The following is a 24,280-nucleotide window of genomic DNA, read 5'->3' on the forward strand; positions in this document are numbered from 1 at the left end:
AACCTTTAATGAGAAAGATATTTTTCACTTCACAAATTGAAACTCCAAACATACTGTATAAATAATCATATTTAATTGTATTGAAACCACATAAAGTTGTTTTTCATAGGCTAATACACAGCAATGTTCAACGCAAATCAAAACAAAAATAACAAAAATATGACATCATTAGCATTAACTTTTTTCCTGCCAAAACTCATCAACTGTCTTCAAAAGATACTGACAATGCCAGTCCATGCATTATTTCTCACCCAAGAAAACAAAGGATTGAGAACGTTTAGTCTATAAATAAAGTGAACATAAATTTGATGCATGCAACTTCTGGGGTAAGCATAAATGTCAACATGTGAGCATTTTCACCTTTAGGCTGAAAATAACATAATTTGTTTGGTTTCTGGATAAATGTGCGTAATTTTAGCCGCTAAGGTATTTTCCAGATTAGCCTGTGCAGTCAACACAGGTTTATCACGGATGACACTTTCTGCTTAAACTGGATTTTGTTTAGAAGGAACTTCCTAAAAAGGTAAAAGTTCAATAAAAGCCAAACGTGTCAGGGCTGCTTAGCATGTGTGCACTGCATTTATTTTCCCACAGAGCAGCACAAGTCTTATAATTACTTTTCACTTAACTGCTTTGCTTTCTTACAAAGACATTTTATATCCAATTTTGATGCCACATGTTTGTTAAAGTAGATGCATATGACAGATTCCTTAAAGTACAATAAGAACAGTTACCATCATATTAAGTAAAACCTTTGGAATTAATTTTCTGAAATTAATTAACAAGCATATTCAACCAACAAACCCCTGCAAATCAGAATAAAACAAGCAAATTCGTTGAATTGATATCCCCCGTCAAATAAATGCTTCTGGACACAAAAGCGTTCTGGATGGAATCAAAATGTGTGATTTTGACCTTTGTGTGTGACTTTGACCATGACCCTAGCAACTTGGATCTTATATCTGACACTCAGCTAGATAATGGAGAACAATTGTGGACAGTTATTACAGAATCCCTTGATGCATAGTAAAGGAATGACTGAATAATGAATAATTCATCAAATTTGTGACCTTTGACCTCAATGTGTACCTTGACCTTAGCCCCTAGGATTATGGGTGTTGAATGTGAAGCATCCCCAGATGATTGAGAACAACTATGGAAAGTGTCATGGCTCTGGCTCATGTGTAAATGGAGATAAAGCTGTCCGTCCGTCTTTCCGTCCGTCCGACACTTTTGTGTCCGGAGACATATCTTGGTCCATACATATGAAGATATTAAAAAGCATTTTTTCTTGATACAAAGGGCCATATTAACAGATGGTATACAATGCCATTTGGCTTGCATCATCCTCTTATCCATATATATACTCATACCAAGTTTCAATGAAATCCGCCAAAGCACTTGCAAGATATGGCTCGGGACACAGAAGTGGCTTTTTTATTTTTTTTAAGATACAAAGGGCCATAACTCCGTTATTAACAGATGGTGTACAATGCCAGTTGGCGTGCATCATCCTCTTATCCATATATATACTCATATCAAGTCTCAATGAAATCCCCCAAAGCACTTCCAAGATATGTCTCCGGACACAAAAGTGTCGGACGGACGGAAAGACTGACGGACAGACAACGCCAAAACGATATCCCTCCGCCTATGGCGGGGGATAATAAACACAATTATAGTTTAATTGAGACCCTATACCCAAGCTTTCACTTACCCTTTCTAAATGCAAATGCCGGACCTGATTTTGATCATTAAACATTTGTGTTGATTTATCTGGTTATACTATTGGTAGAAATAGGAATAGCTAATTTAGAACTCCACCAGTTAATTTATAAAATCATGTGATATAAATTAAATATCCCCCAAATAAATTTTAAATGCTTTTTATAAAGGCATTGTTCCTTATGGAAGTTAATAGCATCTCTTTGGAAGTTAATAGCATCTCTTTGGAAGTTAATAGCATCTCTTTGGAAGTTAATAGCATCTCTTTGGAAGTTAATAGCATCTCTTTGGAAGTTAATAGCATCTCTTTTAGTTACTAACAACATATGAGACGTGCTCTGTGAAAAGGGGGATGCATGTGTGTAAAGTGTGGTCCAGGATTAGCCTGTGCAGACTACACAGGCTAATCTGGGACCACACTTTACACACATTCATTAAACCTCCTTTGCACAGAGCACTGCCCATATTCATTTGAAAGAAATGCATACAACAATGTTAAGTTTTGAAAGCACTTATGGTGAAGTTACTAGATATACAGAAATTATAATAATAAGCAGTCAAGTCTAAGCTACACTTACATAATCCATTAATCCTTATGACAATAACCAAGCAATGTTATAAACGGGTTGAGGTCTAACCATGAAAACTTTCACAATAAATTTCAGTTAATATCAACACTAAATCCTGCCAGCACTAAGGAATAAACAACAGTAATTGAACAAGATCACAATATGGCTTGCCTTAGAACACATGTAAGTAAGCACATACAGAAAATCCATAAGCCTGTTTTTACAGAAGTCTGCAGCAGAACATTGCAAGCAGCACTAAGTAGTTGCAGACGGTCTCAAAATAAAAATGGTACAGAGTTCTCGCAGAAAATTCCAATACATGTACATGCAAAATGGCTTGTATGTCTACATTTTAGAGTAGACGCATCATGATGCTGCATCAAAACTGATTAGAATTTCCTTATACATGTAGATGATGAAATTGTCAATAAATGCTTTAAAATTATTGATAAATGTAAACATTAGTACTAAATAGCTCCAGTAAAAACAAGAATATTGCCAAGCAATATATGTCCCCTACCGGCTCAACCATTGTTAGAAATTCCACTATTGTCAGATTTTTTTATATTTGTTGCCATAGCAACCAGAATTGACGTAGGAACAAAATGAAATGACGTGCATTATGTCGATATTGCCATCTATCCATGTTTCAAGTTTCATAAAAAAATATGAAGAACTTTTAAAGTTATCGCAGGATCCAGAAAACCACCATTTTCAGAAATATTTCTAGTCTATTTGTTGCCATAGCAACCAGAATTATTGACGTAGGAACAAAATGAAATGACATGCATAATCTCCAGAATGCCATTTATCCATGTTTCAAGTTTCATTAAAAAATATGAAGAACGTTTAAAGTTATCGCAGGATCCAGAATAGTGTGACAGACTGACAGACGGAGCGCAAACCATAAGTCCCATCCGGTGAAACCGGTAGGGGACAAAAAAACAAGAACAAAAATTAAAGAAAGAAAAAAGTAATCCTCAACTGGGCTTGAACCACTGTCCCTCCGAATAAAAGTCTAGCGCTTTATAACCACTTGAATATTAATATAAGCAATGCTCATACTGTCACAAAATATGGTGCTAACAACAGAACTCTCTAAATTATTAAATCGTTTTGCATTTGTAACACTTCATAATTTCTATAATTTCTATGTTTTTAAAACGTCAAAAGATTCGTATAATAGACATTTTAGAGCATGGTATAATTTGTTCAGTATTACTATTTCTTCGCAAATACCATGACTACATCTGAATTTTGCACACACAAAATCCAATAATGAAACAAGAGGGCCAAGATGGCCCTAGTTCGCTCACCTGAGAGGAGTCAGTTCATTCAATCTTTACCAAATGTCAAACTTTACCTGGATATTGTCCAGACAAACATCCTGGTCAAGTTTCATCATTATTGAACCAAAACTCTGGCGCATGGAGTGTTTTTATTTTTGTAAGATTTGGCCTGGTTACCTTTATTTTGAGTTGACCCCGCTAACCAAACATCAAACTTTTCTTACAAAAATAAATATGACCAAGATTCATAAAATCTGAAACAAAATTGTGACCTCTAGAGTGTTTACAAGGATTTTGAATAATAATAATATAATGAAAATTTGGACAATCTAAGGGCAATTATTATGGCATTTATTATGTGATTTTGCTCATTATCAAACTTTACTGAGATCTTTCAGCAACTTTGATAAAGAATGCTTGAGAAATGTGAATGCTAGAGTGTTTACAAACCAAATGTGGATGGACGGACGGCGGACATAAAACCAATCCTAAAACATCACCTGAGCAATCAGGTGAGCTAAAAAGTGTGTTTCACCGATCTGAGCCATTTTTCAAATAGTCCCAGAAATCAATTAAACCAATGTATTTACTAAGTTTCACAATGATTAGGCAAAAAATGTGACTTCTGTAGTGTTCAATCACAAGGTTTTTATCTCTAGTCACATAAGGAAAACTGCCCCACCCCCCTGGCAGCCATGTTTTTTTACCGATCGGGACCATTTGCCAACTCATCAGAGAGATATATAAAACCAATCTTTTCGCCAAGTTTCATGATGATTGGGCAAATAATGTGACTTCTAGAGTGTTCACAAGCTTTTTTTACTATATAATATAAGAAAATTGCCCCCCCCCCCCCCGGCAGCCATGTTATTCAACTGACCGGAACCATTTTCGAACTCAACTCTTGTTTCCAGGAAACAAATGTTCTGACCAAATTTCATGAAAATTGGGCCAAAAATGTGACTTCTAGAGTGTTTACATGTTTTCACTGGCGTCCATGTTTTTTCACCAATCTGGACCATTTTCGAACTCGTCCGAAATATCAATAAAACCAATGTTTTGACAAACTTTCATGATGATTGGGAAAAAAATGTGACTTCTAGAGAATTTACAAGGTTTCTCTATAGCCAAATAAGGAAAACTGCCCTGCCCACTGGCGGCCATGTTTTTCAACGGACCAGAACCACTTTTGAACTCAACCAATATATCATTAAGGCAAACATTTTGAAATGTTACATGGAGATTGGGCATGATATGTGACTTCTACAGTGTTTACAAGATTTTTCTTTTTCTTTTACCTAGTGACCTAGTTTTTGATCCAGCATGACCCAGTTTCGAACTCGATCGAGATATCATTGGGACAAATCTTCTGACCAAGTTTCATGAAGATCGGACAATAAATGTGGCCTCTAGAGTGTTTACGAACTATGCATACACCGACAGCAATGCAAATATTTGGGTGAGCAGTATAGCTTGAACTATTGCCTGAATAGTCAAACTAACAAGAGCACCGCCTTGCGGGTGCAGACCGCTCATCTATTTTCTTTTTAAAGGTGAAGGGACTCTCATTTTCAATCACAAAGGAGGGAGGAGTGGAGTGAAGAGGGGTGTATAGTGTGGGGTTGTGGACATTTATTACATTATCTTCCAAAAAAGCGAAAAAAAAAAAAAAAAAAAAAAAAAAAATCGGGGGGGGGGGGGGTATAGTGTGAGGGTGTGGTGATAATTTGTGAGATGATCTTAAAAAAAAAAAAAAAAAAAAAAAAAAAAAAATCAAAAAAAAAAATTTGGGGGGGGGGGGGTGGGGGGTGGGGTGGGGGTATAGTGTGAGGGTGTGGTGGTCATTTGTGAGATGATCTTATAAAAAAAAAAAAAAAAAAAAAAAAATTAGGGGGGGGGGGGAGGGGGGGAGGGGGGGGAGGGCACGGGGGATGGTTTGGGTGAAGTCTATTGTGGTATGTCAGGTAAGAGTAGTTTCATCAAAGTATCAATCAAATCTAATCATAAATAAAGAAGTTATGGCAATTTTAGCAAAATTTAATAATTTGACCTTGAGAGTCAAGGTCATTCAAAGGTCAAAGTAAAATTCAAGTTGCCAGGTACAGTAACCTCATGATAGCATGTAAGTATTTGAAGTTTGAAAGCAATAGCCTTGATACTTCGAGTGGATCGAAACACAAAATTTAACCATATATTAAAAGTTACTAAGTCAAAAAAGGGCCATAATTCCGTAACAATGACAACCAGAGTTATGCAACTTGTCCTTTTACTGTACCCTTATGATAGTTTGTGAGTGTTCCAAGTATGAAAGCAATATCTATGATACTTTAGGGGTAAAGTGACCAAAACATAAATCTTAACCAAATTTTCAATTTTCTAAGTATAAAGGGCCCATAATTCCGTCCAAATGCCAGTCAGAGTTACATAACTTTGCCTGCACCGTCCCCTTATGATAGTTCATAAATCTTGCAAGTATGAAAGCAATAGCTTTGATACTGTAGGAATAAAGTGGACCTAAACACAAAACTTAATCAAATTTTCAATTTTCTAAGTATAAAAAGGGCACATAATTCTGTCAAAATGCCAGTCAGAGTTACATTACTTTGCCTGCACAGTCCCCTTATGATAGTTAGTAAGTGTTGCAAGTATGAAAGCAATAGCTTTGATGCTTAAGGAATAAAATGGACCTAAACACAAAACTTAACCAAAATTGTCAATTTTCTAAGTATAAAAAGGGCACATAATTCTGTCAAAATGCATGCCAGAGTTATCTAACTTTGCCTGCCCAGTCCCCTCATGATAGTAAGTAAGTGTACCAAGTTTGAATGCAATAGCATTGATACTTACTGAGAAAAGTGGAACTAAACGCAAAACTTAACCAAAATTTGCAATTTTTTAAGTACAAAAAGGGCACATAATTCTGTCAAAATGCACGCCAGAGTTATCTAACTTTGCCTGCCTAGTCCCCTCATGATAGTAAGTAAGTGTACCAAGTTTGAATGCAATAGCATTGATACTTTCTGAGAAAAGTGGACCTAAACGCAAAACTTAACCGGACGCCGACGCCAACGCCAACGCCAACGCCAACGCCAACGCCAACGCCGACGCCAAGGTGATGACAATAGCTCATAATTTTTTTTCAAAAAATAGATGAGCTAAAAATGACCATTGATAAAAGATTTGAAGTCATCTTTAGACTAAGGAATGTGATATGTGAAACAGTGCAAAAAAATTTAAGGAAAGATATCAACAAATTTCTGAAAATAAAGATTCAGCATCTTTAACTTCAAAAGCACTAACTACCTGCACAATGTTGGTAACAAAAATTACACAGGATTAGAGTAACACTTACTGTGAGCACGAGACAAGGATCCTGGAGGGACCAGGCCAGATTTCTGAGGAATGCCACCTGCAGGCCGTGCTAGCTTAGACCCAGTGCCTGGCACCTTTAAGCCTGAAGGCTTGGCAACACTCATCTGAAAAAAAGATAAATTATTCACTTTTCTTATTTCGCAAAAATATTGCAACCTTCATATGATATATTGTGTTTCACATTTTGCTGTGATGGCATTTTTATAAGCAGCACTTTAACACAATAAAATGCATTTTTGTAAGGGTCATGCATATTAGGTGTTGGTGTCAATCGATTATCTATCGATATATAAAGTATTTGGGATAAAGGGTTATTACTAAGTAGAAATAGAATATCAATACTTGAGGACATGTTTCGTTGAAAATATATTTTTATAAGTATGGCATCCAACAGAATGGTCATATTTATATCAAATTCCAATAACACAATAAATATGTTTGCACGTATTAGATGGGGCTTTGCACTCAGTCCAAGATTGACAATTAGTGTTTTTAATTAGGAGTTAGAACATTCAAAATTTTGCAGACTTTAAAACATTCTAAGCTCCAAGCATAATCTTTTCTAAAACCTTAATGTATCATTTTACAGCCATTAATGAATATCTTAGATGAAGATCTTTACAACTTTTTAATAGACACTGAAATCAGCCAACTTACCTTTTACTTCTCTGCTGATGTTTGAAGTTGTTTTAAATCACATGACGACTTGAAGTGACTACTGGGTTTGGATTGAAGATAAATACTAGCATTTAGGCTAGGATTTCAACTGAAAATACATGCAAACAAAAACTCACATAGGTTTTATTCCATAGAACTGTCATTAATTACAACAGTGAATAGATAAAAGTCTTCATGATTGAAACTGTTAAGAGAAGATTAAAAATTATGGAGTGACACAACATGGTTGATTCTACTGAGGAAGCATAACTTTTATCATTAATATGCTTCATTTATCACTACATGTACATGTACATTCATGATCTTAATATCATCATAATATACAATAGTTAATAAGTACACATATTACTGAATTAATGTTTGACATCCTATTTCCTTTATTCCACGGATAAATTATTTATCATCTAGTAATTCTGAATATGAAAAAACGTGTGTTAAAGGGATCTTTTCACGCTTTGGTAAATTGACAAAATTGAAAAAAGTTGTTTCAGATTCGCAAATTTTCGTTTTAGTTATGATATTTGTGAGGAAACAGTAATAATGAGCATTTACCATGGTCTAATATAGCCATTATATGCATCTTTTGACGATTTTAAAACCTAAAAATTATAAAGCGTTGCAACGCGAAACGATTGAATACTTTGGAGAGTTCTGTTTTTGTCGTTGAATTTTGTGGAACTACGAAGATTGCTTATATAAGGTATAAAATACGTCAAGCATGTGTACTCGGCAGAATAGCTCAGTAGGCTAAAGCGTTTTTACTTCAGGACTCTGGCAGGACTCCAGGGGTCACTGGTTCGAATCCTGCTCCGGGCAATGTTCTTTTCCTTTTTTTAATTTTATTCTTGATTTTTTACTGAAGCTTTTACGATCCAATGTTTACATTTATCAATATAAAGCATTTAATGAATAAGTTAAAAAATGCCAAAATCTGTGAAAAGGCCCCTTTAAAGTGTTCTGACAAGCAGGGTACTATATACTTTATTGGTTGCACAAAAGCAATTTCAGATTATTGACATAATTCATTTTAGATCTCAACATTTAATTAACCCTTTGCATGCTGGGAAATTTGTCTTCTGCTAAAATGTCATCTCCTGAAGTTCTAAAATTAGCATTTTCTTCGATTTTTTTTTTCAAAAAATACTATCAGAATAGCAAACAGTTTGGATCCTGATGAGACGCCACATTCTGTGGCGTCTCATCTGGATCCAAACTGTTTGCAAAGGCCTTCAAAATTCGGTTCCCGCACTGAAAGGGTTAATCTCCCATCCAGTTCTCCAAGTTATACCTTATTAAATATGATATTTAAAACACTTTTATTTGCATTTTTGTAGCATTTATTAGCAAAAAACTAACACAAATGTCCCAATTTTTGTAAAATCGCCATTATTTTTCCCAATCCAAAGGGACTTGGCCCCATTCCCAAAATGATTTATTGCAGGTAGAGATGGGATTTCCACTTCATCAAGCATTGATACTACCCTCGAAAACCTGTCTAATTAGTATTTTATTATTTATTCATCAATAATCATAATATATATATATTAAATTATAATGCATTCCAAACCTATTGATGGTAGATAAGCTAGCATTATCAAATATAGCTATATAACAAAGATGCATTTATAGATTCCTTTTTAAGCATTCTGAGTGAAGTACAGTTTGCTACTAGTAGTATATCCTACAATTTATAGCAACTGTAATTGCTTCAGAAACTGAATATCCAGCTCGTAACCTTCCCACCATATGTCAAACAATTCTCGTAAACCTTCCAGAAAAACAACAACAGAAAAACACTAAAACATGTACAATTTGCAATAACAATTCAGATTCTCGAAAAATATAAAGCAATTAAGAAGTAACAAAGGATTGTGAAAATGATTGCACCATGAATTAACTTCACATCAACAGTATCCTTCATGTCACTCAACCAAATTAGTTAGTTTATAGTTATCCTTTCGATTAGCTAATCCAACAACAGAATGACTAAGGCTATGCGATATCACCTCACCTCTAGAAAACAGGTAGCATAACTCCTGCAATCTACAGTAGTGACTCAGTAGCAGATAACACAGTATCATGCATTACTAAAATTAGATACTGAAAATCAATTCATTCTAAAACCTTTCTAACCCTTTGCATGCTGGGAAATTTGTCGTCTGCTAAATTGTCGTCTGCTGAAGTTCTAAAATTAGCATTTTCTTCGATTTTTTTCAAAGAATACTATCAGTATAGCAAACAGTTTGGATCCTGATGAGACGCCACGTTTTGTGGCGTCTCATTTGGATCCAAACTGTTTGCAAAGGCCTTTAAAATTCTGTTCCCGCACTGAAAGGGTTAATCTGCAGTTCACTTATTCTGTTTATAATGAGTGGTTTATCAGTTTGTGTGAGTAACAACATTTATTTCATTGATAAAAATTTATTTATGCACACCTATGGCTTCATTTAAATGTAATCAATACATGTAAATTACCTACAAACAACATTAATATCTATATATTAATATATATATTTTTGAAATAACTGCATATTTACCGTGGACTTTCCCTTATAAGACGCATTTTTATGACTCAAAGTAATAAGTTTCAGTGGTGTCTCGTCTTATAAGCGAGATACTGGTGAAAAAAGTGAAATTTCTATAAAAAAAATGAGTTTACTGGGCTTCCGCTGGCCAAATTGGACAGTTGTTTTGAATCATTGCGGCATCCATTTGCATTTTCTCTTAAGTCTGTATAGGCCCGTACCGTGTACCAGAACACTGTGTTCAGTTACTTATATACTTGTAATAAAATGTATTGTAATTGATTTTGTTGTCTTTTATTTCTAATTTGCATTTTGTTATTTTTGGGGCGTAAGACGTTATCTTATCTGTGAATATATATGAAAAGTTGGATGATTAAATATGCCTTATTTGGTAAGGATTATACCATACTAAAATGGGTTCTCAAAATGTCCTGATGTAATTGTTCTCAATTATCGGGCAAGACCCTTCACTTATACCTTTTTTTTAGTTCTACACCCATCCAGAAACAAAATTTATTTGGCAGGGGATATCAATTAAACGAATTTGAAAGACAGATGGACAATGCCAAAACAATATCCCTATGGGGGAGGATAATAAATAATGGTTTAAATCTTGTGATAAGGAAGCATAAACAAATGCAGCTGGTAGGAAGTTGTATAATATTGAAAACACATAGTGGCTGTAGGAAGGGCATTATCTAATGCCCATACAAATGAATCAGCTTATACTGGCTTGTTTTTTGTGTGTATTTTTTATAAAACAATAATAAAAATAAACCATTTTATAACAATCATATGTTTATTTTGTACCTACAAAGGCATCTATGCTGACACAGCCTTACACAATGTATCAGCAAAAAAATAAATAACCTTTTATTGCTTTAAAAAAAAATAAAAGTAATATGAATGTTACAACTTATCCACTACACCAAATTCTAACGTCTAATCAAGTATTCATTAACAAATAGAAAATATAAATAATTCAATTGGGATAATAAAATGTTCTGCTGGAAGAAATCATATCCACTATATGCATGTATATACAGACCCACTTCAATGTACCAAAGACCGAGTTCTAATTCTTTAAATGTCATTTCATACCTTGGTCAACATGTCACATATCAACCATATCCTAAATGTTGCCCTGGTTGTACAAAATCACTCACAGGACAATGTGATACTCAAGTCTACCAAAGTGAGTGTTTATAGTGTGTTTACTAACATTCTTGCCCTACATATCTCACATTCTTACAACATAATGGTGACCTGTATAATACACCTGTCACATTATTTGAGAACCTGACACAACAACAGGACTAAATTAATTACCCATGTCTGCCCTCCATTTGTTTCGTGTTGTTTTTGAAAGAATGTTACTCTATTTTGATATGGTGTTATTTTGTATATTTAATCATGCATAAAGCTTATAGACTCTTTACAATACTGATGCACAATTTTGGAGATGGGTCTTGAGGCAGCGTCCCTTGAAGAAGCGGCAGACTGCAATTTCAATGGTTGCTAAAATCTAGGTATCAATTCAAACTGGGGCAAAAACCCTGTTTCCTCGTTTATACCAATTTTGACACGATACTTTTTCTTTCATGTTTCAATAAACTAGCTGGATGTTATTATTATAATAAGAATTATTTTCACACAGACACAACACAAAAGAACAGGTAAATGATCGATATTTCATATCATTATGTACTAGTTTTTCACATGCTTTTTCAAACACTGGTTTAAGACAGAGATTTCTGAACACAGTTTTTTTTTTGGCTAACTATGGAAAGATTATGGCTAGCTAATTTGACCTCCGACAAGTTATCGTCACATAAACCCACTGTATTTAAAGCGTTTGTTTCAATTAGATCAAATAATTTGTGTCGCGAGTTATGAGAGGCAGACTTCGCGATGCCTCCACCACAAAAAGACTGAAAAAGTGCCGAGTAGACTCCAGTCAAGGAACCCTAGCTGATTTTCATGGGCCAATACTAGGTAAAATGAATAATCCGTTAATAGACCCATTATAAACAATCAAAACTTATTATTTCCTGTGCAAAATCATGTATAACTCAGCACCTTGCATATAACCGTTAGACTGTGTATACCATGCTCTTCTGCAATTATTAACCGCTGCAAACATGGCTGCAAGTGTCTGTGGAATAGTGTTGTTTGTACAAGTACAAACACTGTCAAATTTCTCAAGATACATTTCTTGAGCTACAGCTAGACTCTGACTCTGACTATTAAACTTTAAAAAAGTTGCAATTAAAATGTTGCTGTTTTTAAGTTTTGGAGACTTCAAATTAATATTTCATTTTCTATGAAAAATGCTTTATGAATTTAATACAAAAAATATCCCAAGAATGCGCCAGATTGCACCATTTCACTCCTTTTATTTGAAAATGTTCTTGGGGGGAGGCCATCTTTACTCCCCTGACTTAAGAAGATACCCCTCTTGCACCTAACCCACTCACTGCTTACCTTAAAACTATTATAATTATGTGCATCCTTTTTTCACATTCACAAGTTTGCAGAAATCGGTTGCAAACATTATTAATTTTAAAGTGTCAGAATTATGTCCAGGGCCTGTCAATAACAATATGAATGTCAAGATAGGTCATAAATCAATGGGCAAATTGTTCACATAACAATGCGCTTTAAAAGTATCAACAGGGTATCATAGAAAATTCCATGACGAGCATATCCATCTTTTAATGTTTATATGTTCATAAATGACAGCAAAGAAAATACTTTGTGATTTTTACCTACCACTTCATCAAATATATTTTTTTCCTTTTAACAAAAATCATGTGCATCAGCAGTGATTTAAATCAATTTCAATAAAACTCTCATATTCCAACAAAGTGTACAAATCTATAAGTTGTCAGTGTATCTCTGATATGGTTAAGTGCTTTGTCCAATATTTCATTCATCAGTTTAAAGACCCTTTTAAAGAGTTTGTTAAAGTTTGTTCTTAAGAATTATGGAAAGCACAGTTTGACTCACCATTTCTACAGAGGTCCTAATTCCATAAGAATGTTTATGAACATTCAAACTAGCTATGCACTGTTTCCACAACTCAAGAACACAGTATCTTGTAAAAGAATCTCCACGAAATGGTCAGGTTTAAAACAACCACACTAGCTGATGCATTATAAGGCACTGAATGACTAAGTACTACATGCACATTAAATGTTTATAATACCAGGAAAAATATTGTTGTTAAAGTCCATTTTAATTTACAGCCTATATATAAGTATAGAATGTCCAAACTTAAAACAAAGAATACTTAAGAATGCTTGAAATTGTTAACGTCTTTTTAATCATTTATTACATAGAGCCAAGATCAAACAATCATCTATATCACATTAAATATAGCCTACTTCCTTCAAGCATTCCTTGGCATGATTTCACCACAACACCCATCAAGAACCGATAAGTGGGAGATTATTGTTGCTGTAAACAAGCACCAGAAAAACATGCAATGAGAACTCTTGAAAGCTTGCCAGGATCAGTTTCAGCAGCATGTCTTCCACAACATGCCTGCATCTTGACAACATATTGCTTAGTTGTTGTTTCCCTCAGAATAACTAAAAAGTACTATTATTGCGACATCTGTCAGGTTTCACGGGATGAAATGAGTTGGGAGCTCAAATTAATTTTTAATCCATTTGTTTCTGCGCATTAGATCATGATGACCTTAGTTCTCTCAATGATTTTAATATGAAATTTTACTATTTCACTCATGAGCTATTTTAAGATGTTTTGAACAATAGAAATGTTGTATAATTTCAGCTGAGGGAGAAGTGACTAAATTTTTTTTTTAATAGAACCTCGAAATTTCCAAATGAAGGTTTCCTTTAAACAAGAGCACCGCATAACAGGTGCCACGCTCCGCTATGGGTGCAGTTTTGAATAAATGAAAGCTTGTCTGATTTTTTTTTTTAGAGGTTACAGTGACCTTGACCTTTGACCTAGTGACCCCAAAATGGGTGTGGTGTGTAGAACTCATCAAGGTGCACCTACATGTGAATTTTCAAAGTTGTAGGTGGAAGCACTTTATGTTAAGGTTTTAGCACGACGCGGACTTTAGAAGTTAAGATTTTTTTAAACTTAAACATTAATGAAAAGCTCTTAATTATTGATTCTACAACAGACTCATTCACACCAAGCACCACATTCAGCCCCACCCCACTGCACTCCACCAGCCCAACAGTAAGACCTTGCAAATCACGACAAATACACTTTTATTCCTCCACCCAGTCTATAACCAACAGTTCACCCTTGTCCTTTGTCTTCCTGTGCGTAACCTGCCCATCATGTACATCAACTGTCAAAGCTTTGGCGGGAGGCAAAAGTTCAGAACTTAAGGCAGCTCTCCACTTCAACAAACCTGACATAGTCTATGGCACAGAGTCATGGCTAAAAGGTTTCAAACAAGGCAAGCCATCATACCATACAATCCAGCAAGGCCCTCTCTCATTAAAAGGTCTGCAGAAGTGTCAGAAGAATACTTGGTGTTGGAGTATTTGTAATTGTACATAACAAACTTTTCGCCAATCAGAAAGCTTAATTAGTCACCAAGGGTGAGATTGAATAGGTTAAAAGAAAGCTGAAAGACAAAAGGAAGCTCCTTGTATCATCCTTCTACATGCTGCACAATAATATGTCAGATGTATCCGGTAAATGAACTAAGATAATGAGCCCAGATGGGGGTGAACAACAAAGAACAACTTATCATCATAGCTGGTGACTTCCATTGCCCTGACATTGATTGGATTCACCTATCAGTCTAAAGGGAAGCCCGGGATGGCAATGTTTCAACAAGCTCTACTTGACCTATCAAACGAATACTATCTCTATCAAGTCCATGACATGCCCATAAGAGAAATCAGCCTTCTTGACCTAATTTTCACCCCAACCCATCTTTGATCAAACCCAGTGCCAACACTCCCTATATATCAGACCATGACATTTTAAGCTGACTTGGACACACACAAAATACTCTATTTAATATATAAACAGAGACAATCTTCTATTTCTCCAAGGCAAATTGTGACAGAGCATAGGCAAATGTCACAGACACACAGGGCTCAACATTAACCGAAAAACCCAACTTGCCCTGCCGGGCAAGTACTTAGAATATCTACTTGCCCTGAACGTTAAGTCACTTGCCCAAACATGAAATATCACATTAACTGTAAACCATTAACTGTAAACCTCATATGTTTTAATAAAGATCAAAATGATACACCACAAAACCTTTTTTTATTTTTGCACATTTAACAAAATTATTACAGTAATTAAAGTCTAATTAAAGTCTATATGTAGATTTGTGCCAATATTTGATTATTAAACATTGCTCCTAACGATTCATCATATCTCAAGCATTCAAACTCACTTTTCCATTATGGTAAAAAGTTGCGTTTTCGTTTCAATTCGCACGTTTTGGCACTTTCGGATGATTTTTCTGTGCATTTTTCATTGGATTTTGCAGACTTAAAGTTACTTGTAAAGCCAAAGCTAAATAAACTAGACATTTCTCGTCCGCTAACAGTACTGTAAACAACATCGAACATGTGAACCGTAACAAAAATGTCAATTGACGTAAAGTAAAAGATTGTTGAAATGTTATTTGTAACTGAATAGTAATGAAAAAGATAAACACAATAGCATTTGAAAGCCGATGTTTGGAATCCCAAACCATTTACGGTGTTTCTAAAAATAAGTTTGGAAATGCAAGCGCACCATGCTTAGTTAGTTCGGACTTCCGCAAACAACAATCGCCGAGGTAAATTCGTGCATTAGGCAAATCGTTTGTGATTATTTGTACTATTTTACCACAGAAACACACGTTCTTCTTTGTTCTTTTTAGCACTTGCCCGGGCGGACAACTAGATTATAAAATAACTTGCCCGGACCCAACTTTTACTTGCCAGGGGCAATCGGACAACCGTTAATGTTGAGCCCTGACACATCAAGACAGGCAGTACAGCTCTTCAAAAATAACGATGTGTGCAAATCATCTATGAGACACATTAAAATCACAAGTTTCCTCAGCCATCAAGTCTTACATATCATAACAAGAGCGCCGATGGCGCTGAAAGCATAGTTGCAAGATACAGGGAAGTTGCTGCTGAAGTAAATGTTAAGGTCAAAATACACTAAATAGTTTCCTTATATGTTTCGATGTAAAAGCGACAACTTTGAGCGAAAATAAATACAACATTTTGCACATAGAGACCCCCATAACCATAACTTTTCTTGACGGGCATTCTTAGCTGAATCAATTTAAGCAAAAAAAAGATATGTCATGTTCAAACCAAAAAAGAATTCGACTCAAATCAAAATCGACTGTTTGTGCACCTTTTTTTCTGCCGTTTTCTAGTGGATTGTAACCTTTTGCAGTGCCATTTTTTACTTTAATCTCCAACTTTATCCTATTTCAGGGATTTAGTAGTGAACACCTATGCTTACCCTATCAATATCTCCAAACGATAAAACCAGAAGAACAGTCTAAAGTGTATAACATGCCTTCGAGGAAAATATGATGATTTGTTTAGAGACTACAGCACCTTCATGACTCGATTATTTAGCATATTGTAACCTTAACTATTGCTGACATCACGAGTTGCCCCCCTTGTTTACCAAAATGTTCTATTTTTAAAAAACGGGAATTCCAAATAGTGACGAATGTGAATGGTTACAAAATGACATAACTATGAAAATAAATACGTAGAATTACATTATTTCATGCATACCATTATGCAACCATCCTTTTTCTTTTCCGACTTGATACATTTACAACTTAATATTTTACAGACACAACACTCGTCCAGAATTCGCGCGAATCCATTAAATCCGATGCCACATTTAAACCGTTGGCTCTACTCGTAACGTTAATTTCTGGCTCAAAGTAAATCATTTTAACTTCAATTAACACATCTCTTTTACTTTCAAACTCTACTTCATCAAATCCATAGAAAGGCAGGTCAGAATCCATGTCATAAATCAGAAAACATTCATCGTACTCCGCTATTTTTTACACAAGTGCTTTATGCCCCACTTCCTGCTGAGAATATGTTTTAATTTCTATTTATAATTAACCGATGAAATGTTACATATCCTTAAACCAGGGCCTTATGAATTCAGTTATTTGACCTCTCACAGAACAGTAAACAAAGGAAATAGAAATTAGGTGTGAGGTCACTATCAACAAGAACAGAATTGTTTTATGAACGAAATATGTTTAAGTTTCTTAGAAGGTTTTTTCACGTAAAACGGTCTTAGAAAAATTCACTAAAAACAGTGTGAGCAATATTCTTGGAAGAAATGTTAGAAAAATGTTTCCAAAAAATATATTGCAAGAATTACCATATACTAAATTAAATAGATATTTCGTCTGATTTTTGATCAGGTGAGCTTCATAATGGTCAACCGATAGATGTGAGTTTTCGAAATGTAGTATTATACCTTAAACATAGGTGCGTTGCACCTATGCTAAACAAGAGCACCGCCTTGCGGGTGCAGACCGCTCATCTATTTTCTTTTTAAAGGTGAAGGGACTCTCATTTTCAATCACAAAGGAGGGAGGGGTGGAGTGAAGAGCGGTGCATTGTGTGGGGGTGTGGACATTTATTACATTTTCTTCCAAAAATGCGAAAAAAGGAAAAAAAAAATCGGTTGGGGTGGGGTGGGGGGGGATTCTTGGGTGCGATGGTTGGACGGTATTTCAAACATAAAATAATAAAAATAAATATTTGTGTTTTTTAACCGTTTCATAAAAAAAAATTAGGGGGGGGGGGTGAGGTGGGGGGGTATAGTGTGAGGGTGTGGTGGTAATTTGTGAGATGATCTTAAAAAAAAAAAAAAAAAAAAATAGGGGGGGGGGATTCGGGTGTGGGGAGGGGGGGAGGGGGTCGGGGGGGGGGGGATTATTGGGTGCGATGGTTGGACGGTATTTCAAACATAAAATAATCAAAATAAATAGTTTTGTTTTTTAACCGTTTAAAAAAAAAATTGGGGAGGGGGTGGGGTGGGGGGGGGGTATAGTGTGAGGGTGTGGTGGTCATTTGTGAGATGATCTAAAAAAAAAAAAAAAAAAAAAAAAAAAATAGGGGGGGGGGTTGGGGGGGGCACGGGCGATGGTTTGGGTGGAGTCTATTGTGGTATGTCAGGTAAGAGTAGTTTTGTCAAAGTATCAATCAAATCTAATCATAAATAAAGAAGTTATGGCAATTTTAGAGAAATTTAATAATTTGACCTTGAGAGTCAAGGTCATTCAAAGGTCAAGGTAAAATTCAACTTGCCAGGTACAGTAACCTCATGATAGCATGAAAGTATTTGAAGTTTGAAAGCAATAGCCTTGATACTTAAGAAGTAAAGTGGATCGAAACACAAAATTTAACCATATATTCAAAGTTACTAAGTCAAAAAAGGGCCATAATTCCGTAAAAATGACAACCAGAGTTATGCAACTTGTCCTTTTACTGTACCCTTATGATAGTTTGCGAGTGTTCCAAGTATGAAAGCAATATCTATGATACTTTAGGGGTAAAGTGGACCAAAACACAAAACTTAACCAAACTTTCAATTTTCTAAGTATAAAGGGCCCATAATTCCGTCCAAATGCCAGTCAGAGTTACATAACTTTGCCTGCACAGTCCCCTTACGGTAGTTAGTAAGTGTTGCAAGTATGAAAGCAATAGCTTTGATACTTAAGGAATAAAATGGACCTTAACACAAAACTTAACCAAAATTTTCAATTTTCTAAGTATAAAAAGGGCACATAATTCTGTCAAAATGCACACCAGAGTTATCTAACTTTGCCTGCCCAGTCCCCTCATGATAGTAAGTAAGTGTACCAAGTTTGAATGCAATAGCATTGATACTTTCTGAAAAAAGTGGACCTAAACGCAAAACTTAACCAAAATTTTCAATTTTCTAAGTATAAAAAGGGCACATAATTCAGTCAAAATGCACGCCAGAGTTATCCAACTTTGCCTGCCCAGTCCCCTCATGATAGTAAGTAAGTGTACCAAGTTTGAATGCAATAGCATTGATACTTTCTGAGAAAAGTGGACCTAAACGCAAAACTTAACCGGACGCCGACGCCGACGCCGACGCCAAGGTGATGACAATAGCTCATAATTTTTTTTCAAAAAATAGATGAGCTAAAAATGAAAACCTCAAATAACTCTGCTCCATGGATCACCAGAAACATTATACGTCAGCTGAAACGCAAAGCAAGACTCTAAAAATGGCAATAAAATCCAACAATTGGAAGACATACTGAATATGCCAGAAAGAAACCAAAGAGCAAAGTGCAAAGCTGAATAGACCCTTATCAACAAAATTCTTGAGGACAGTCATTAAAACAGTTGTGAACTTATTCATATCCAGGAAATAATACAATATTTGAACGGCTTCATTATGAGAGAACAAACAGTATGAGCATGGCAGAATATTGATACATCAGCTCCAGTCCAGTGTTGTTCCTCACCGCTTTGGAATGGGACAGGCACTGGTCAAGTTGGGAAAATTGTCGGTTAAAAATGGTGTTATTTTAACTAAATTATATCGCAAATACTTTTGAATGGACGTTTCCTCAAAATTAATTTTAAATCAAACATGCTGTATCTTTATCGTTACAGTCTTTTAGATGATTAATTATGGAAGCAGATATTTTATTGTATGCAGTACTGAGTAAACAGAAAATTTGCACAAAACTGTATAAAGTGTTGGACAGGGCTCTCAATAAGAGCTGGCCGCCGGCCAAATCGGCCGTTCGAAATCAGATTTTGGTCGGTTGAAAATCGCTCAGATTTGGAAAATCGGCAATTGACTTTTCGAAATTTGCGTGTCTTTTTGGTAATTTTGCTCCTATTTGCTATTAAGCAAAGACGTCGCTTCATAATCTCCCTTAACGCATTACGACAATAACAATGAAAATGCACATTTTGGAATCAGTCAAAAAGCAGTAAAATATTTTGACGTCCTGTTCATGACATGTTGTTTTTGTTTAGTAAAAATTTTACAAAAGTAATAAAGAGCTTTTTCCTTCATCTTTTGTTAGTTAAAAAAGCTAAAATTCATAAAATGCACACAAAAATGCTCAAATTTAAGTGCCTGGTTGACCACTAAAATAGCCATACAAGGGACAAAATTGTCACAAAACCAGGTTTTCATTGTGAAAAAAAAATCTGATAAAGGGAGAAAACTCAAACTGAACTTTTGAAATGACCAAAAAAAATTAACCCCCTTTGTAAGTTTTTTGTTTTTTTTTAATCTATTTTTAGTCGTGGCGACCTTGACATTGGAGATATTGACGTGATTCTTTCGTGGGACACACCGTCCCATGATGGTGAACAAATGTGCCAAATGATTTTAAAATCTCACAATGAATGACATAGTTATGGCCAGGACAAGCTCATTTATGGCCATTTTTGACCTTTGAACTCAAAGTGTGACCTTGACCTTGGAGATATCGACGTAATTATTTCGCGCGACACACCGTCCAATGATGGTGAACAAATGTGCCAAATGATTTTAAAATCTGACGATGAACGACATAGTTATGGCTCGGACAAGCTCATTTATGGCCATTTTTGACCTTTGAACTCAAAGTGTGACCTTGACCTTGGAGATATCGACGTAATTATTTCGCGCGACACACCGTCCAATGATGGTGAACAAATGTGCCAAATGATTTTAAAATCTGACAATGAACGACATAGTTATGGCCCGGACAAGCTTATTCCGCCAGCCCGCCAGCCAGCCCGCCCGCATTCGCCAATCTAATAACCAGTTTTTTCCTTCGGAAAACCTGGTTAAAAATGGCCCAAAATGCAGGAAATCAAGTGCTCAATTTTAAAATTTTCAGGAGGAGCATGCCCCCTGGACCCCCCTAGTAGGCCTGTTGGTTTCACATTTGGGCCTGTTGGCTCAAAAGTTATTGAGAACCCTGGTTGGGTGGTGTGAAAACAGGCTAAGCAGTATACGGACCTTTTGTGTAGACTGCAATGTTTTGACAAAAGAAATTTACATGTGCATTTTCAACTCTTCGCCAATTCTTTTAAGAAAATTGGGATTTTTTTAATTAATAGGGAATTTTTATCCTCACGCTTCTTGAAAAGCGTTAAAATTATGTGGCTATGTCCGTCCGTCCTGGCCACTATCTCCTCCTACACTATTAGCACTAGAACTTTGAAACTTATACACATTGTAGCTATGAGCACAGGGCCCTCAATCTATCAAATCTGCCGCCGAATTTCGGCGGCAGTCCCCCACCTGAAAAGTATACTTTTTTCCCCTTTTGGGGGGAAAAATTCCCCCTAAAAAAAAAAAAATTTTTTTTTTTTTTATTGAAAGATGTGTCTCATGATTATTATATCTCAATTCTATTTCAATTTAATCTTTTCAAACATACTAAATTATAAAAAATGCAATGAATATACATGTAGTGCAAACATGTACAAATGAAATAATGAGAGAGTAAGAAAAAAAATCCCCCAAAAAGGGAAACACCGCAAAAATTCCCCCTCCTAAGGGCTGCGGACCCCTTCCCCCAAAGTAGTATGATGGCCCTGGAGCATATGTGGGACGGTGCACTGTGTGGAATTTTGTCTGATTTCAACTGACAGTGTTTGTGTCCACCCAAGAGTGAAACATGCTGTTACATTAAAGATAATCTTTCATAAGATTTCATTCTCATCTGGAACAAAGGGGCAATTAGCCATCTGATAACAATCAATGAGCGTATGGCTTGTTTGTACGCAATCTGATGACTAAATATGCTCCAGTAATGCATACCTGACCAGATTTCATGCTATAAAGATTAGCACAGACTTCAATTAAAGTGACAGTAATGAAATTAGCCACTTTGAAAAATGTGTCGCCACTTTTGAAAATTTGTCGTAATTTACGCCAGTGGCAATCGGCAGCGAAAACCTTGCAGCAATAAATGCCGTCTTCAATAAACACAGGTGAAATTCTGATGAACTGGAGAGACACAAACATCGCCCCAATTTGTAAGGGCCAAGAACAGCACACACCCAAGGAGTCAAGGACAGCAGACTGTTGTCACTCACCTGCAAGCTCTCCAAACTATTAGTGAATATATTTTGTCGCCATATCCTTAAACACTTGGACAAGCACAAAGTATTAATTTCCATCTAAAACATTCCTAAAAGGAAGGAAAATTGCATCAATTTATTTCCAAAAGTGCATAATCTGCGATAGAAAAAGAAAGAAATTGAGCGATTAAACTGAAAATTTAAGGCCAAAAGCCATATAAATGAATATTTTAATTGGTTTGTGCAATTTATTATACTTAAGCAATTGAAAAGACTGAGAAGTCGCAATCTGAAGATTTCACAGCTCAAATTTTACCCATTTCATGTTTTTACAATATTTTTTCTGACTTGATTCAGTATCATTATGTCGCTGGTTGGTGAAAAGTGGGAAGCCAATCTGGGACACAAACCCAGACTTCTCGCTTAAGTTCGGTACAGCGATAATTACTTTTCTCACATTTGACAAAACTAGTTGCTGGTACCAAATCCAAATCTACATTCTTCTACATTATTGACAACGCAATCCAGGGTTTTCCCCAGAGCATTCAACGGCCCCTTGCCGGGGCGCTTGAATTCCGAAATCAGAGTCCCCAGGGCGCTTGAAATTTTCCGATCAGTGTATTTCTACAGTAAAAGAAAATGGAGAATGTCAAGAAAATCAAGATTTCTTTATCAGTGTATCAATATTCCCTGTTTTAAAAGAGCACTTGGTACCTACTTTCGCATGTAATTGCCATAAACACCACATGGGGTCATAGATAATCTACTGATAGGAGATAGCATGACACGCGTATCGATTATTCTAACCACATTACACAGTCATTTATGCTGGCACGGATGTACATGAATCACAGGAAACTCTCAGGTAACTTTCCAGTTGTCAAACTGTGATGTTCATCGTCCAATCGGTTACGCGAATGCTTATGAGGGCGGGGTTAACTATTGACAATTATTTTTTATTGACGTCGGGCACAAGTCTGGTTGAAATGGATGTATGGGGACTCTTTCGAGTCGGGATTTTACTATCTATGCGGAAAAGTTTTAAAACAATTAAACAATATATTATATATTTTTAAATGACTGGGGGGATTTCTTGAAGAGTCATAGCGCACCAAATGACGTCTTTTGACGTTTTTATTTGAGTTATAACGCACCACAGAACGTCAATTGACACGTTAAATTTAAAAAAATCAACGTCGGGAGGGGACACCCCTTCCTAACCACCCCTATCAACCCCAGGGCGCCTGACAAAAATCCTGTAGAAAGCACTGCAATCTTACTAATGTACATGTAAAATAACATCAAATAAAACCAATACTTAGGTATTACTTTGTCCAACATTCTAAAAGGTAGTGGAAGGATACCTACACGCTGTCAATTTTGATCACAATTTGCAACGTCTCTCACCGAAATGCACTATGAGAGATTGCATGTAACTTATCAATTGTACAATAAGCGTTTAACATGTCAGTATATTTTCATAAGAAATGTTGTAGACATCATTATTGCTGATTATTAAACTTGTGTCATAAATTGACAAAATAATGTTTGTTTTCTATTTTATTCACCCCACCCACCTTTATGCAGCTTTTTGTACTAATGTTAAATGGCTTAAAATACAAAAATTGAAAACACAAGACTTACGATCAGCCAAAAGCTTGCATAGATCGATTTCAATTGACAAAAAAGTGGTTTCCAAGAAATATTGTCAGAAACTTTTCTCAACTGGAATATGACTGGATTCTGACATGACAGACCGATGTAAGAACAGTGCGCATGCGCTCCATTTAAATCAAGAAACTATTTTGGCCCATCGCTCTACTGGTACAGAACCTGGTGCCATGATGACATCTACCAATAAGTTTTCTGCAATCAAGAAAGTAGACAATCCTATACAATCTCCACGCAGATTTGTCGTTCCATGCTCTCAAATACAACCTAATGAAACCCATGTGCACGAGATTCACTTCTTTACAGAGCTGTAGCATGCCAATCCGTATCATCGTATCGTTCCTCTCAATGAATACATACGAATGTTGCCATTG

The 24,280-nt window shown here is 35.7% G+C and overlaps 1 protein-coding gene across 8 annotated transcripts in view; it reads right to left on the reverse strand.

Moving 5' to 3' along the window:
* The window catches only part of LOC127833828 (CAP-Gly domain-containing linker protein 1-like), a 94,308-nt gene extending 70,269 nt beyond the window's left edge, over positions 1-24,039 (reverse strand). For 3 of the 8 annotated variants that reach the window (XM_052359335.1, XM_052359334.1, XM_052359309.1), the window contains exons 1-3: positions 23,880-24,039; positions 7,613-7,721; positions 6,936-7,059 (exon numbers count right to left, since the gene is read on the reverse strand). In XM_052359335.1, coding sequence (XP_052215295.1) covers positions 6,936-7,059 — 124 coding nt within the window. In that variant the 5' untranslated portion in view covers positions 7,613-7,721; positions 23,880-24,039. Of the gene's footprint in view, positions 1-2,303; positions 3,448-6,935; positions 7,060-7,612; positions 7,722-9,520; positions 9,633-13,167; positions 13,510-23,879 lie in introns of those variants that run through there. The other 5 variants (XR_008027656.1, XM_052359341.1, XM_052359317.1 and 2 more) reach the window with 4 other exon arrangements.
* Positions 24,040-24,280: the final 241 nt, after the last annotated feature.

The sequence above is a fragment of the Dreissena polymorpha genome, chromosome 1 (assembly GCF_020536995.1).
Source record: "Dreissena polymorpha isolate Duluth1 chromosome 1, UMN_Dpol_1.0, whole genome shotgun sequence".
Classification (NCBI taxonomy): Eukaryota; Metazoa; Mollusca; class Bivalvia; order Myida; family Dreissenidae; genus Dreissena; species Dreissena polymorpha.